The following is a 16,780-nucleotide window of genomic DNA, read 5'->3' on the forward strand; positions in this document are numbered from 1 at the left end:
TCCTTAAATATATATACATTTGAACCTAAAACCTAAAAAATTTCCACTACCAATATAAGGTTGTTTATTTATTATTTTAAAAGTTTAATAAATTGAGACCATTTCATAAAACTGTTTCTGTCCAAGGCTGCACATTATTTATTTAGCTGTTGGTTATGCTTTATCTTGTACAGTAAAACTTGCCATGCGGGAAAAAAACCCCAGGGTGACAAAATGTAAGAAAACGGCTTTCAGGTCCAAACAAAGATATATTGGCTGATGTGAAGGGCTTCGGAGGGGAGCAGCCCACCTCCCGAGAAACGATCAATGCACATGAAAGCAAGAGGTCACCAACCTTTGACATCTCCATTCAGAGGGGGGAGGGGATGTGATCTTTTGTAAAATTAGCTACATTGATCCAATTGTAAGATATTGTCGAATCCAACCCCAGACTGTGCAGCAGACACTTCTTTGAAATGTGTCTTTCCACAGCTAAATAATGACACTCAACTCTTTTGGACACACACACACACACACACACACACACACACACACACACACACACACACACACACACACACACACACACACACACACACACACACACACACACACACACACATATATATATATATAAAGATTAATAATAACAAATCAATTAAATTAAATAATAGACTAATTGAAAAGCTTGTATTTTGTCATATGAATGTCAATATTGTAAAATAATTTAAAAGAATTCATCACATTTGAAACTAATCTCTAACTTATCTTTACTATTAGTGTGATATTAATCAGTAATTAGAGAACGTTTAGATGCTTTGGCTCATATTAAATAAATCAATATCGGAGCTCCCTCTGTCATTTTTACGCACAGGGAAAGACAATGCAAAGAATTGTTTCGTGCATTCTTGCCCTGTCGTTAAAGAAGGGGACAGGTTAAAAGTTTACAAGGGGCCAGGCAGAAGACAGCCAGGTCTCTGCTGCAACAGGACAGGGGTCACTGCTGATTCCCAGAGCCGTCAGGTGTGTGTGTGTGTGTGTGTGTGTGTGTGTGTGTGTGTGTGTGTGTGTGTGTGTGTGTGTGTGTGTGTGTGTGTGTGTGTGTGTGTGTGTGTGTGTGTGTGTGTGTGGTGGTGGTGGGGGGGGTCATCATTTGATCACATTAAACTTCAAGGCGGAGGTAAACTTAATTTCAAATCGAGCATGCAGTGTTGAGCAAAGAATGCTTTTTAACGTCAGATTGAATTTATGACAGACAAAAAAAGAAGGTCATGGAGTGTCATGGACAGATGGTCAGATGCACCAAGAACACTTTATGACTGATACTAGAGGTCAAGGAATGGTCCGTTTGTACAGTGTCATTACAACCTTGGACTGTTTCACATAATACTGTGTTGAAAACAAAGTATCTGTATCAAAGTTGTGAGATTCATTGTGACAAAGCACTCTCAAAGCAATTATAATGAGAACTATCAAATGAGACCCTAGCAATTATAATGAGCAATCTATATGCTTTAAATTTCAATCAAAACTCTGTTAGTAGGTCTTAGCTGACTTATATATTAATCATATTCGGGGGTAGTTAATGTATTAACTAACATGAACTAACCATGAGCAATACATTTTCTACTGTATTTGTCAATCTTTGTTAATATTAGTTAATAAAAATGCAACTGTTCTTTGTTTCTTCATGTTACGTCAAAGTGTATTAACTAATGTTAACAAAGACAAATTTTTGATTTTAATAATGTATTAGGAAATAGGAAATAGGAAAATTAAAGATCTTTTCAATGATGGTAAGCAGCCAAAAGTTATATGGCTAGAAAACATAGTTTAAATATTTGTAACATTGGAGTTTTCTGTACTCTGACTAAGGGCACAATATCACTGAACCAGAATATTCAAGAGAAATGTATAAATGTCTAAGAATTACAAAGGACAAAAAAAAAAAAAAATTACCATGCAAAATATTACGTATTCTTACAGGAGAAGATGGCACATTTGAAGGGTTTGGAGTCTTTTGAAACTTGTAAAAAAAAAAAAATGTACAAAAGCCATGCAAACCCCAAATAAATATACTGTTAAAAACACAAGGTGTCAACCAAATTATTGAGAGACAAAAAAAGCAATAAAATAGAAAAGAATTGTAAACTGTTTGCCAAGTATAGTATTACTTAATGTTTGTGCTGACTTGGAGCTTAGTACAGAAACATATTTACTAATTTAAATTCTGCAGTTCCACTATAGAATGACAAAAAATCCTAAGGGATAGTTCCCCCCAAAATAAAAATGATCCCATAGTTTACTCACCCTCAAGCCAACCTAGGTGTATATGACTTTGTTCTTTCAGCCAAATACAATCGGAGTTATATTAAAAAAGCTTTCCAGCTTTATAATGGGAGTGAATAACTGAGATTTTGAAGCCTAAAAAAGCACATCCATTCCATCATAAAAGTAATATGTCTCCAGGGGGTTAATAAATGCCTTCTGAAGCAAAGCAATGCGTTTTTGTAATAAACCTAGAATCTAGGATGGCTTGAGGGTGAGAACATTATGGGATAATTTTCCTTATTGGTTGAACTAGACCTTTAAGAAATGCAATACTGCCATAAAACAACCCTTAGAAACTCAGGTAACACTTTACTTTACAGTGTCATTGTTGCATACGTTACTATAGTAATAACTATAAATTATGCATAATTACATGCAACTAACCCTGAACTAAACCCTAACCCTAAGTACATGTAGTTACTTAATATTACTCAGTACTTAGATGTATAATTACACTGTAACAACGACACCTTAAAATAAAGTGTAACCGAAACTCACAACTCAAACTGCTTTATTTCACCACTCTCTATACTTGATTTTGACTGGTCATCAATCGCAGCATTCTGTAGTCAAATATTTTGTATAATGACATGTAATAAGAGGGTTAATATACAGTCAGGGTGATACCTCTCTGGTTCACATCAGGGCCCTGAACAACATTATCCCTCACTTACCTTCTTATTACTTTTTTTAATAATTTAGGCATCTAGTCATTTTTTTTTGTCTCAGCTAGTGGTGGTTTGTGTGTGAGGCAAATAATGAAAGAGCAGGAATTGTACAAACTGAACAGTGTGTCCTGAAATGTCTATAAAAACACATAATAACTCAAATGGATTTCCAAACATTCAGCCTGCCAAGAAACACTATACACTGCACCACAGTAATACCATTTAGAGCCTCTTTCACCAATAATCTGTTAAAACCCATAACAACCGTTCAGAAATGCTGCGGCAGCTAACAGATTGATGAGCAGCATTTAATAAAAGCAGTTCAACTAAACCAATGGAGTATCTCAAATAACGTTTAACTAACAACATAACAATGATCAATTGGCTTCTCCTGCTCACTTGCTGACAGCTGAACCTCCTCCTCTGACCTTCACCTGGTAACCATGGCCACAACAGGAGGAAGCAACATTTATCTGTGCTCCTTGAAATCTGCTTTCTTTCGCTATCATGATCTTGAGGCAACATGTTTATGACCCACATTTATATTTTCAAGGCAGATTCGGCTTTTTGAAACAAAATAACTGGTCCCTCAATCCAGCCCTATGCAAACTTTAAGAAGCAGTAGAGCTTAATGTGGCTATTGTAATCTTGACTGATGCACTGTTGATCGAATCCACTGGAACAGGGAACAGGCTGCTTAAGAAAGAAAGAAGCACTTGCTGATTGAGACTGTGCTGAATCTGAATCTATTCCAAGAGTTTCAAAAATAGGAGGTATTTTTGCAGCAAGATGTGTGCATCTTTATTTTTCCATCTGCACACATCAGCTTTCTGCTTTTCTACAGCGCAGAGATGACCAGTACAACAAAATAAGGCCTTACAATGATTGCCACCACTTTTGAATGAGCATTAGTTGCCCAAATACATTCAAAATGTTGGGGTCGGTAAAATATTTTAATGTTTTTTTAAAGAAGTCTCTCATGCTCACCAAGGCTGCATTTATTTGATCAAAAATACAGTAAAAGTAATATTGTGAAATATTACTGAATAAACTTAGTATACTGTAAAAAAATAAATATATATATTGATAGACCATTATCCAGTTTTTGGCTATTTTCAATTTATCAACATTAGACAGTGTCCAACTAGCCAATTAATAGAAGTGTTACCTTTGTTTCAATGCAAAAATCTACAGGCAGACTTGCCGATTAACAGATTTTAAATTTTTGAGGGAATTTTAACTAAGCTTAATCAAATGAAAATTAAGATATTTAGTATTGTAAGATTATTTTTAAGACAGTTCTACCCAAATTATCATTAAAATAATACATCTGGCAAGTTTTATTTTATTTTAATTATACTTAATGGTGATTATCATACAATAATTTAAACACAAATAAAAGGCAGTACAACAAATGATACCATGATATATAAATATGTAAATAATATATTAAATAATGTATAATGACTAGAATTTTTTTTATTTTTGCCATTTCAATATGGACAATTGAGAGGAAATGAATATAATGTCACAATATGCTTCAATTTCTTTAGACAAATGATTTTCTTTTGATTTTGTCCTTTCGATTTTGGGGTCAATTATAACCTGGGCATGTTCTTGACAGGTTTTGTGAGATTCACCTGACTATATAAATAAATGAAACGACTGCATAAACACCAAGCATTCGCCATCAACTGATTAACTGTCCAAAAAAGTGACACTCTAAATCAACACCAGGAAGAAATGAGAGAAACAGCATCTATAATTTTAATGGTAATTTAAGCAACTTAATTGTGTGCTGGTTTTGCTCTTCTTTGTTCAGTGATTGATCATCGTGTTACACAGATCAATACTGGATACTGAACGCCGGCCCCTCTTGACATTATGGATATCCAATGTAGTTTATAATAGATTTTCTTCCAACCCCCTTCTGTTATGACAGAAAGAAGACCAGCACACAAATGGACATGTCAAAACATATTAAAAGAAAGAAAGAGTACATTTAATATCACTGAGGGGAAGGCCTTGTAAAACTGTTACCGTGGTAACAGGAAAACTAAAAATAAGAAATCAATCAACAATGAAGGGTCTAAGTCACATTCAGCTCAGCTGTGTTATCTATGTAGGAGATGTCAAGCAGCTTTCAGCAGAACCTTTGTGTGCTCCCTGCAGGTTCCTGGCCCACAGAGACAAAGGGTTTCATGTATAACCATGGACAAGAGCTTTAGAGTGAAGGACTGCATAATTATTGGCAACCAACAAACAGCAAACAATCCTTGGCTCTCTTTTCAATCGGTCCTTTGGAACCATGATGAATTTAAACTCAGGATGAATGGACTTCAGGAAGAGGAGTGACGGTTGCTGTCTTAAAAGCTGACGGGCCCAAAATGCAACCAAGGAAGCTGGTTAGCTGAACCCATTTTCCTTGATAAACATGTCTATGAAGATATGAGAGCACTGTGTGTAGAGTTTTGAACTGATGCAATACTGAGCAATTACATTACATAACATTTTAAATAACAGAAGCTTTTCAAAAACCTAGACAGTGTGTGAAAACAGTTGGTGGGTCGGTATGATGTTTTAAATATCTACAACATATCTCAATGATTTTGGATGATTTAAAACTGGTCAACATTGTGAATAATGATATCACAATTTCGATGATTTTAATGAAATTAGCCCTTGTGCGTCAATTGAACAGAGTTACTCTGAGATCCTTAGAGGACAAAAATGTAATAAACATTTGAAGCACAGACTTAAGTTTGGTCTTATTTTAAAGAAGGCCTGGCAGATCATTGTTGAAGAAAAAAAAAAAGTTAAAAAAGTGAAACAAAAGAAAGCTATAGAGGTTATAGTTTATGAAAATGATAAATGAGCAATATTTCAAATAAAATATATAATTAATAAAACATGTTGAACTCAAAAGCTGCTAGAAAAGCAAAGCCATAAATCTAAACCAGTTGTATTCAAAATTTGAGGTTGATATCTCAAAAAATGAGCTTTCAGTGAGATTTTGTTTGGGTGCAGTACAAAACTTTTTCAATTAGATGCCAGCAAAGCTCCACTGGTATAGGATTTGTGATTTGCACTACAGTGTAATTTCTCTCTCTCTCAAACAATACATGCACAACATACAAACACTATATAGGAATAGGAAAATAGCGAGTATTTGCTTTATAGGCAAAACATGAGGTGCCATCTGGTAAAATAGTTTTTCATTTTGAAGCCTTGCCAACAGAATGAAAGCCTATTAAGGTGTTAGTTCGCCCATAAAATGTAAATTTTGTCATCAATTACTCACCCTCATGTCGCTCCAAAGCCGTAAGAGTTTCATTCATCTTTGGAACACAAATTAAGATCTTTTTTATGAAATCTGAGCGATTTCTGTCCCTCCATTGAGAGTCTACGCAACTACCACTTTGACGCTTCAAAAAGTTCATAAAGAGATCGTAAATGATGACAGAATTTAAATTTTTCGGTGAACTAACCCTTTAACAAAAACTGCATCATTTTACAGTCAAATGGCCCTGGGATTAAAAATCTCATAAAGAAAGACATATCTGTCACTACTTCCATTTCATCATCATGACATTAAACAGTTTGAATTTATTTGGCTACAGTGACGTTTAGTGTAAATTTTGATTCATTTGTGAACAAAACACACAATTTAAGGCAATTTCAGAGTGAATATACAAACTGACATTGAGTATCATCAAACGGTCTAAAAATACCAAGACTTGTTAATCAGTAATTTTCTAGTTAAATCTCCCAGCAATAGTTCAACCCACCAAAAGGGCAGCACAAGATCAGAACCTTGACTCCTGGAAAGCAGTACTATTCCTCCCCCAGCCCTCCAAAAAAGGGAAGCCAGTCAGTCAAAACCTCTTTTAAGTGAGAGAAAGAGATGTCTCCTTGCATGCTACGTGAAGACCGGCTGATGGCAGCAATGTAACAGAGGCTATTCTTATCTCCTCCAGATTAACTTCCAATTGTTTTGGGCAAACAAAGGCCGCATCTTAGGAAACCACCCCCTAAAGGTCCAGATGGTCACCGTCCAAGACCCCTGACCTAAAGGCTCCGCCAGGGGACACAACTGCACATGCCTAAAGCACCACAAGGCCACCCAGCAAACCTTGTCTTTTAAGCCAATCAAACAAGGACTCACACTTTCATAAGCTCTAAGCTCGTGCTGATAAAGTGGCATCTTAGCCAGTTGGTCTGGCTTACTAATCACCCTAGAGTGGTAAATTAGAAGCAGGAGGAACCAGATTGAATTACCACTAAAGACTGATTGCACAGAGAGTGTATAACTTAATACCTGACCAATGCCATCTTGATTAAAACCTGACCTCACTTGAGCCTCGGTTTCTCCCAAGGGTTCTTCTCCAACTTATCTAAAAACCTTTTTAACACAACTTTTTTAAAGCTGCTTGTTTTTCAGACGCTGGGATCCTTCTGAGGTCTGTACAGAGATGCAAACTAGCTGTTTAAACTGGACGTGGCAAAGTGAAAGTTCTTACACTCTCTTCCATTTGTCCTGTTGTCGACAGACTCAAGCGTGTGGAGTATGTCAGAAACTGAATGCACATCTGTATAATGTATCCAGTGTAGACAGCGACAGTGATTATAATGGGTTCTATTTGCTCACGCTCACATTCAGTGTAGGCAAATGTCAGCCGTTAGGTGACTGGATGCCAGTGGGCGGGGCCTATTGTGCGTATAACTATTCGTCAATAGAGACAGAGCGTATCTAAGCCACGCCCAACCCGGGGGGCGGGGACAATCCAACCATCTCCATTGACTTTGCATTGCGAGAAGCTGCCTCCTTGTCATTTCTCGCTTACAGCAAAAAAACTAAACAATGTCGAAAAGCTGCTATGTGACAAGGTGTACAGCAAACAAGCTAAAAAAACAAACAGAATTACGTTTTTATAATCTGTCGACCCCCAAAAACAAGCATTTAAGGACACAAAAGTGGATACAGGCAATTTAAACAGAGCGCAAGGTGTCATATTACTCTGAGAACTACGTCCACTGGAGCGGGGAAAGTAATAGGCGACAGGATAGCTTAGCTTACAGAAATATAATATTTAAAACTGACATTTGGATATTTGACTTACCAGTGACAACATTTTTACTGCACACATAGTGTATTTTTTAGTGCATACTGAGTGTCAGGATCCCACAATTTACCCATTCGTTCCAGCCTGTACCCACTTTTGTGTCCTTAAACGCTCTTTTTTTGGGGTCGACAGATTATAAAAACTTATTTCTGTTTTTTTTTTAGCTTGTTTGCTGTACACCTTGTCACATAGCAGCTTTTCGACATTGTTTTGTTTTTTGTTATAAGTCAGAAATGACAAGGAGGCAGCTTCTCACAATGCAAAGTCAATGGAGACGGTTGGATTGTTTTCACCCCCGGTGGGCGACGCGTGTCGCTCTGTCTCTATGGCTGCATCTGAAATCACATACTGTCTTGAGTAGGTACTTATTTTTAATAAGTAATTACTTCACGACTTTTAAAAAAGTATGTTCTATATAGTATGAGTATGTGTAGTATGAATGTAATCTGGACTTACTACATTCGCCATGTTGTCACTGTCATGTGACTTACCAGCGTCAGTTACGTCACTTCACTGCCATTCACAAATCCTCTCCCATGGCCTCATGGGATAGTTAAGTGGTCATCTTACGCACACTTCAGAATCTTGCCGGAAGTAGTACGTCATCCGGTTATTTTTTGATTACTCTTTTATGAGTACTGTGAATTCGGACAAACTTCTTTGTCACATACTGTTTCTCGCCTACTAGTAGAGAAGTATGCGATTTCGATTTCGGATGCAGCCAATGTCTTGCTCTGGAGGCAGTCATATACAAATATATTTGCCCATGTGATGTCACAGAACCCGCAATATCAAAACAAGCTGTTTTTGGTGCTTGATTAAATAAATGCTTTGTTTATAATGACGAGTACGCTTTAAGCTATGAGACTTGCAGAATGTTTTAATGGTTCAAAGACCTTTAATAAGTCAAAACATGAAGACAAATTTGATTTCTCGTCATGACCCCTTTAAATCGAACAAAATGTTTTCAACACTGATAATAATAAGAAATGTTTCTTGAGCATCAAATGAGGACTGGGGTAATGATGCTGAAAATTCTGCTTTGCATCACAGGAATAAATTATATTTTATAAATTAAGTACATATATATATATAAAAAGGTCAATTTTAGAGAAACAAAATTGGTTGAAAATGTTGTTTAATGCGGACTTCACCATAATTTTATTGTATTTTGTATCAATTCAGCTATAGGCCATCAAAAAAGTGGAATTTACTTCATGATAAAGAAGTCAGTTGTATGATAGCAATGACAGCTTTCTGAGGTTGACTTTCAGTTTCATTACCAAATGCATGTTTAGGAGTCCAGCTTTCTCAAAGCTGGCTTTTGACTTAGGCTCCGAAGTGTCTGTGACCTCTAAGGCCACCGAGCAGAAATGTTCAGGGGGTGGGAAAGAATGAGGCTGCGAGGACAGAGGAATGTGACCAAAACATTGACTTTAAACCTTCAGGTCATGGGACCTTGAAGGACATCAGATGAATGTCCAGTTTAGATGGGAATGTGGTCAAGATAGACTGGTTTATAGACACTGCACCAGGAATGCAACCTAGGATTCCCTGAGGGTCACTGACTGAATATGACACTTTAACACCTATATATATATATATAAGACATAATTCAGTTCATGACTTTATAACAGCTAACGAGAGACTGAAATAAAAAACGCTCAGATTAGAAGTCATGTCTTACTCTGGATCCAATCCAATCAAAGATCTTAAATCCAGTGATAACGGCTTTAATAGCTTTCTATCATCATCAGTGCTGTTTGTTACAAAAACTCAAACGAAAGTAGTTGACATTTAAAAGAGTGATTTGCAGTATCTTGCAATTTGACATGCTATAATATTTTATAATTCTTTTATAATTATCACTGTACTTATGATCAGTTTTGTGGCCTCATATTAATTAGGTGAATATATAGAGTATTTGGTTAAAAGATAGTCAGATAAAGTACATTTTATTTTATAAAATGATGACCAGCCACAAAACCTATAATAAACTCTTAAAAATAAAGGTTCCAAAAGTTTTTGTTGTTGTTGTTGCAATGCAGTTTAAGACCCATTTTGAGTTCACCATGGTTCACAAGAACCTTTCTTTGAACATTTCTTAAAAGAATCATATTTGTCTTTGTGTGAAATATTTTAATAGTCTGAAGAACATTTTTCCAGTATAAATAACTAATTCTCCTGTTTCAACAGACTTAAAAAAAAAAAAATAGGACTTGAATAATTAAAACAAACAAATTATTTAAACCTAGAATGATGTTTTAGCCTTATTGCTTTAAAAAATCTCACCCATATAATAATGACAGCAGCGAACCCAAACAAACAGAGCCCGAGATAAACAAACAACAAATGTTCAGCAAGCTCTCAGTTTTGACGAAAGTGTCAACCACACTAATGATGGTTTACGCTTTTAACAGTTTAATATTGACATTGACAAAGCATAGTTTAGCAGCATATTGGAGTAGAGTTTGCGTTCGCCTAAAATTTAATCTTTATCTTTTCGGTCTTGTAAGCATCTGTAAATAAGTGTTTTGAGCCAAATTATATGCTATCAAGCTTCATTGCTGATTAGTAAATATGTTGCGTAATTGTTGGCAAACACAGAAAGAAGAGTCAAGCCTAACGTTATTTCAGTCAGTAAGAATGCATATTTTGACCAAACTCTGTTTGTTTGGCATTAATCCTGACTCAGCCTTGAACTATGTATCACGCATGGGAAATTTAAATACCACAGTTTCTGAATAGACTATATCCGATGAGCGTGTATGTGATAACTTACCGAATTCTGTGAGTAGATGAGAGATTTCGTCCAGATGTAAGAGCTTGGATTTCTCTTCGCTTCTCTTCATCAGATTTCACTTCTTCATCTTCTCTCTCGCGCACTGACTGAGACTTACTGCCGCTGGGAAGCTCGACATGACGTCAGGAGGACTGAACTGTACGTTCTGTCACGTCACGTACACGTCTGCCCAAAACATCCAGCTCCTCAAGGACAAACTGAGGATTTAGAAGTGTTATTACAAAGATTCTTTAATAATAATCTAACTTTTTTAGTTTACAATAAACTTGAATAGCCTAGTTCTAATGCTTAATTATGCAATAAAGTAAAATAAATAATCGTGCCTCTTTCATAATTTAGCTAATATCAACAAATGATTCGATTCCCGTCTTTTTAGTAGACTGTGCACTTAATAGACCAGCAAGACAAACTATTCATTTAGGCTTTATTTGGGAATGTAAATAATAATAATAATAATAATAATAATGTGTACAAATTCTGGTGGCTTTGTATTTTGATTTATTTGTCAACCATAAAATCTTTTAATTATGGATGATACTTATTTTATAGCATATATAACATAATAAATAAAAGAATAAATCAAATAAGTCATAAACTGCTGTTCCAGGCAGACTCTGGAATACAGAGATTTTGAAAACTTCATAAAATGACAGGATCTTGAATCAAGATGTACACTATTTTTTACTATACTAATTTTTACTATTTTTTATGTTTTTTAAAGAAGTCTCTTATGCTCATCAAGCCTGCATGTAGCCTATTTGATCAAAAATACAGAAAAAAACAGTCATATTAAATAATATTACAATTTAAAACAATTGTTTTCTATTTTAATATACTTTAAAACATAATTTATTTCTGATGCAAAGCTGAATTTTCAGCAACATTAGATCCTTCAGAAATCTGTATAATATGCTGATTCATTATCTATCTTGAAAACAGTTGTGCTGCTTAATATTGTTTTGGAACCTGTGATACTTTTTTCAGGATTCATTGATGTATGATACTGTATGACCGGTACTGTATGTGGTAAGTATGTCAACTGAATATCATTCAGATTGATGTCAAATCAAACCATAACAGCTTAATCAAATACAAGGGCCGCTTGATAAATTACAATCTTTCATATTGACGTGAATGCAGCGCCCACTGCTGGAGCTCTAGATTAAAGTTGATCGTTTCTTTCAAGTGACCGCAGACACGCATGATCTACTAAAATATATATTAGTTTTTATTTACATTTAGTAAGGTTTAGTAACTGCCCAAATTCGGATGTCTGTTTCATCGAGAAAAATGTGAAAGTAGCCTTCATCTTCACTGCTTCTACCAATAATAAATAAATAAACACAATTTTACCCTGTGTTTAAAAACGTTTATTTAATTTAATTAATTTATTTTCATTTTTTAACTTACAGTATACACTGTACAACATTATATGATCAATAAGTTATGACAACATATGTTTTAACATTTCAACTTTTTTAATAAGATATACAAGATTCTAAGTCATTTTAAGTCAGTTTAATGTAATTTAAGTTGAAATTACTTAAAACATCCAATTTGATTGTACTTAAAAAAAAAAAAACAATTAAGCAACTTTTTTTTTTACAGTGAATTTAAAAGAATCTATTTGAGACTTATCTATGCAGAATCTCTCGTCTACACTGTTAGATTACATAATTTCACTGTTGACCCTAAATCAAACCCAAACCCAGGATAGAGAGGCTGAGTGAATGAGGTCTGAACTGTGTGGATGAGGGTCACTGTGTTAGAGACGCTGTAGAAGGACAGAGTTCCTGCACTGTGATCCACATACACTCCGATTTTAGAAGATCTGGAAGACACAGGGAGCTCAGTCTCTATGTTATTGTGCCTGTACAAGTAACTGGAGGGAGAGCAGAACAAACCCCAGGACTGATTGTTAAATCCAAATACATACTCACTGTTTCCTCCCTTCCTGCCAATGCTCTTATATGACACTGCTATAAACACACCTTTACTCCCACTCCACTCAACCTCCCAATAACCACGTCCACACACATTCTCTTTACATAACACCTGCAAACAACAGTCAAATCTGTCTGGATGTGCAGGATAGCGCTGAGGAGTGTTAATGTAAGTAGCCACACTGTTGTCTTTCAAGAGAAGGAGGAAATGATTTGCTGTGTTTGAATCCAGATTGAGCTGATGAGAATCTGATGAAGATAAAACACAATCACTTCATTCAATGTTTGTTAGATTGTGAATGCATGCATGTTTCTAAGTGTATGAGTCTGTTTCATGTATTTACAATAAAATGTATTTTAATTTACTTTACATGTGATTTGCATAATTACAGTGCTCTTTTAATGTAATAATTTATTTAAATGCCCTTATGGCAACAGACTATGCAGTTCATTAGTGTGTGTGTGTGTGTGTGTGTGTGTGTGTGTGTGTGTGTGTGTGTGTGTGTGTGTGTGTGTGTGTGTGTACACTTCAAAATGCCTTACACTGAAGAAACTGTTCCCTGGTCTTGGGTTCATTAGTGGGAGTTTCAATGCCTGTTACTATGGAAATGAACAGACATAGTTACAGTTTCCATAAAAAGATTTTTTTAGTGATTTTTGATTCTTAAATGATAAAATGGACTGCATTTTATAAATTAAAATTAATTAAAAGTAAATTAATGTGCAACAGGCACTTTACCTCCATTAGAGATCTTTTCTACCTCTTCTGTACAGAAACCCTCTAGTTTTTCCTTCAGTTGAGAGATTGATTTCGCCACATCTTGAAAAGATAGAAGAGAGCTCACAGTGATGCTGTGGAAGTCTGCAGATTCAGGAGGTGCAGCGATGTACTGAAACCTCTACAGAAAAAGAAAAAAATATGTACAATAAAGATACAAAAGAATAACATGACAAGAGCTTTAGACTCCTAGATAAAACTTGATAGTCTCCAATCAGCAGCGGATTATACCATCAAATCAAGGATTTCCTGACTGGGCTACCCTTGTCCATTCATCTGCATACTTTTACAGACTGGACAATCGACACAGGAGAGTTCCCCAGACATTCAGGCCAAACTTGAATATGTGTCAAGTACCTTAAGATAAATCTTCTTCCTGAACCTGTCTGTGATTATTTTTATATAGGCTAATGAGAACACAGTACTAAGCATCAACTTACAGAATTCATGACAACATTGGACCTTGAAGCTCTTCTTAAAAACGTACCTTCGGCAGCGGGAACTGGCGGCCCATTCATACTTAGAATTATACGCTCTGAAAGATGGCCAGAATTCTAGGGTACCTCTGGTCTGTGTCTACCTTCTTTACCTCAGAAAACCGAGGTTACACCGGCTAACTGGATGTTACACTGTCTAACTGGATGTTCTTTCTTTCCCTCAGAAAACCGAGGTTACACGGCTAACTAGACGAACTTTTTCAGACAATTCTCTCTAAGGAAAAAAGACTTAAGGTGATGATACACTGGCCAACTTTTTGAGCAATGTTGCTGGGCAATGTTGCCATCAACGGGAAACCAGATGAGACACAGGGCCCACAACCGATCTAAATTAACCAGATAGAAATGTATTGCCCAATGGGAAAGTGCCCAAGCAACAATCGCTCTGCAAGATTGCCCAGCAACATTGCTCAAAAAGTTGCCCTGTGTATCATCACCTTTAAACATGCTCTGCAATGCCCCCGCAACCCTTGAATATTCCTACCCAAGTGATTCCGATAACACAGCCCCTGCTTGCCAAGTCACATAAGCTATATTTGGTGTAGTGATATCGTGGTAGTACAAAAGTATGTGTTAAAACTTTGATGATGCAGTGTGACAAAAGAGAAGTCACATGAGGGTGGAATTGCCCATAGAGTAGTCTGTTTTGGGTGACTTGACTGAATGAGAACCTGGTTTAACTTAGACTTATTGACCTTGACACACAGTAATGAGGGTCTGCAGTAAAGAGGTGTATCGAAGTCATCGTATCAGTGAATAGCCTTTTTAATGTATTTTGAACAAATAAAGGACACATAATAGCTATTACGTCATTGGGTCACCTGCAGGAAATAGACGTGATCATCTGTGTGTGAAAGTTGCTCCAGCTCAGCGTCTCTCCTCTTCAGATCATCAATCTCCTGCTCTAGTTGCTGCAAGAGTCCTTCAGCTCGACTCACTGCAGCCTTTTCCTGATCTCTGATCAGCCTTGTCACCTCAGAGCGGCTTCTCTCAATGGAGCGGACGAGCTCAGTAAAGATCCTCTCACTCTCATCCACTGCTCCCTGTGCAGAGCGCTGTCAGGACACAGATCACAATAAACTCTTACTGCTGCCTCACACAGCTTGAGACCCACAAGTAGCTTTAGTGCAGCTGAAAGTGACCTTAAACTGCTCAAAACTTACCTTTTGAGACTTCACAGCATCCCTCAGTTCTCGGAGCTGCTTCTGTCTCTCCTGGATTCCCTGCTGGAACTTTCTCTGTGTTTCTCCCAAAAGCCTCTGTAGGAAAACAAAAAAGCTGTAAAAGCTCAGAAATAATACATAAAACTGCAGGAATCACAACACTGTGGCATTAGCATTTATTATTGTTGTTAGCATTAGCATTGGCATTGGCACACTGACTTCCATTCATACCTGTTTCTCTGTCCTCTCAGTTTCAGCTGTTACAGTGTCGTGGATTTTATGTTCATCCATCAAACATGGATAGCAAATGCACTGCTGGTCAGTACGGCAGTAGATTTCCAGCTGTTTGTTGTGTTTTGGGCAGATCATTTCTTGGAGTTGTCTGGTGGGATCCATCAGATTGTGTCTCCTGTCTTTAAAGAAACTCTCATGTTGTTCAAGATGACTTTGACAGTAAGAGTTCAGACACACGACACAGGATTTGACGGCTTTGTATTTTCTTCCAGTACAGACGTCACAACCCACATCTCCAGGTACAGCGTAACTTTGAGGAGGACAGGCTGTTTGTAAATTTGTCTTCTTTAGTTTCTCTACCATCTCAGCAATCATAACATTCTTACATAAAGCAGGTCTAGGAGTGAAGGTTTGTCTGCACTGAGGACAGCTGTAGATTAGCTTCTGATCCTCCTGATCCCAGCAGTCTGTAATACAGCTCATGCAGTAACTGTGTCCACAGGGAATGGTCACTGGATCCTTCAGTACATCCAGACAAACTGGGCAGCTGATCTGGTCCTGAGAAAAACTGGCTTCTGCCATTTCGCTGTATACACACCCACACACAGGGGCGTGTCTAGAGCATTTTCAGTGGGGGGGCCATGCTGGGGCACTGCCTCCAAACGGGGTGGCCGCCAGTGACCAAAAAAAAGAGCTAAATTCTACAGTATATTACGTAAATCCTATTGATTTTATTATTTTTTTTAACTTGAATAAAGTTACTTGTAAACAAATGTAGTAATAAAGCACATTTTGATTAATTTAGTTTTTTGTCATCCCTGTATATATCCATTAAGTTAAATTTGAGAGCCAGTGTTTATTATTTTTTGTGTTTTCATAAAACTAACAAGTTTATCAAATAAAAACAATTTTTAATAATGAGCAATTTTAAATTCCCAGAAGCAGAAACTATGTCAATTATTTTCTTTTAATAAGTAGTTTGGCCATTACAATATACAGTAGTTTTATTCACAATCTCTTTCAAATAATAATAAATTAATAAATAAAAAATTCCCCCCACTGTAATAATTCAAATGGTTTGGTCAAAACATCATAGTGTTTCATTCAACATTTCTTTCAGATTAAATTACAAAAAAGCTGAGTAACACAGAGTTAAAGTTTTAGCACTGTAACAGTTCAAAAGAAAACAACACATAATGTTTTATAAAATGTTTTATAAAAAAAACATTTTACTAACATTGTCACTAACATTTTAGTAACT

At 36.3% G+C, this 16,780-nt stretch overlaps 2 protein-coding genes across 2 annotated transcripts in view; both read right to left on the reverse strand.

Annotated features, from left to right (window-relative positions):
* The window catches only part of greb1l (GREB1 like retinoic acid receptor coactivator), a 59,275-nt gene extending 48,237 nt beyond the window's left edge, over positions 1–11,038 (reverse strand). Inside the window, exon 1 of the mRNA XM_082172463.1 lies at positions 10,884–11,038. The gene's annotated coding sequence lies outside the window, so the exon portion shown is untranslated. The remainder of the gene's footprint in view (positions 1–10,883) is intronic.
* Positions 11,039–12,392: 1,354 nt separating this feature from the next.
* Positions 12,393–16,105, reverse strand: ftr01 (finTRIM family, member 1). The gene is made up of 6 exons (XM_082171844.1): positions 15,517–16,105; positions 15,286–15,381; positions 14,944–15,177; positions 13,587–13,746; positions 13,391–13,447; positions 12,393–13,096 (listed from the first exon to the last, which is right to left on the reverse strand). Exons 1-6 carry the CDS (start codon positions 16,099–16,101, stop codon positions 12,561–12,563), a joined length of 1,668 nt encoding a protein of 555 aa, XP_082027970.1. The 5' UTR covers positions 16,102–16,105; the 3' UTR covers positions 12,393–12,560.
* Positions 16,106–16,780: the final 675 nt, after the last annotated feature.

Source organism: Leuciscus leuciscus (assembly GCF_965113295.1).
Source record: "Leuciscus leuciscus genome assembly, chromosome: 6".
In the NCBI taxonomy this organism is placed as follows: Eukaryota; Metazoa; Chordata; class Actinopteri; order Cypriniformes; family Leuciscidae; genus Leuciscus; species Leuciscus leuciscus.

Coding starts and splice junctions, on each gene's coding strand:
- ftr01 (XM_082171844.1), bottom strand. CDS start 16,101: ATGGCAGAAGCCAGTTTTTCTCAGGACCAGATCAGCTGCCCAGTTTGT. Junction 15,382..15,516: donor CTGAGAGGACAGAGAAACAG/GTATGAATGGAA, acceptor GTTTTCCTACAG/AGGCTTTTGGGAGAAACACA. Junction 13,097..13,390: donor CAGGGAACAGTTTCTTCAGT/GTAAGGCATTTT, acceptor TATCTTCATCAG/ATTCTCATCAGCTCAATCTG.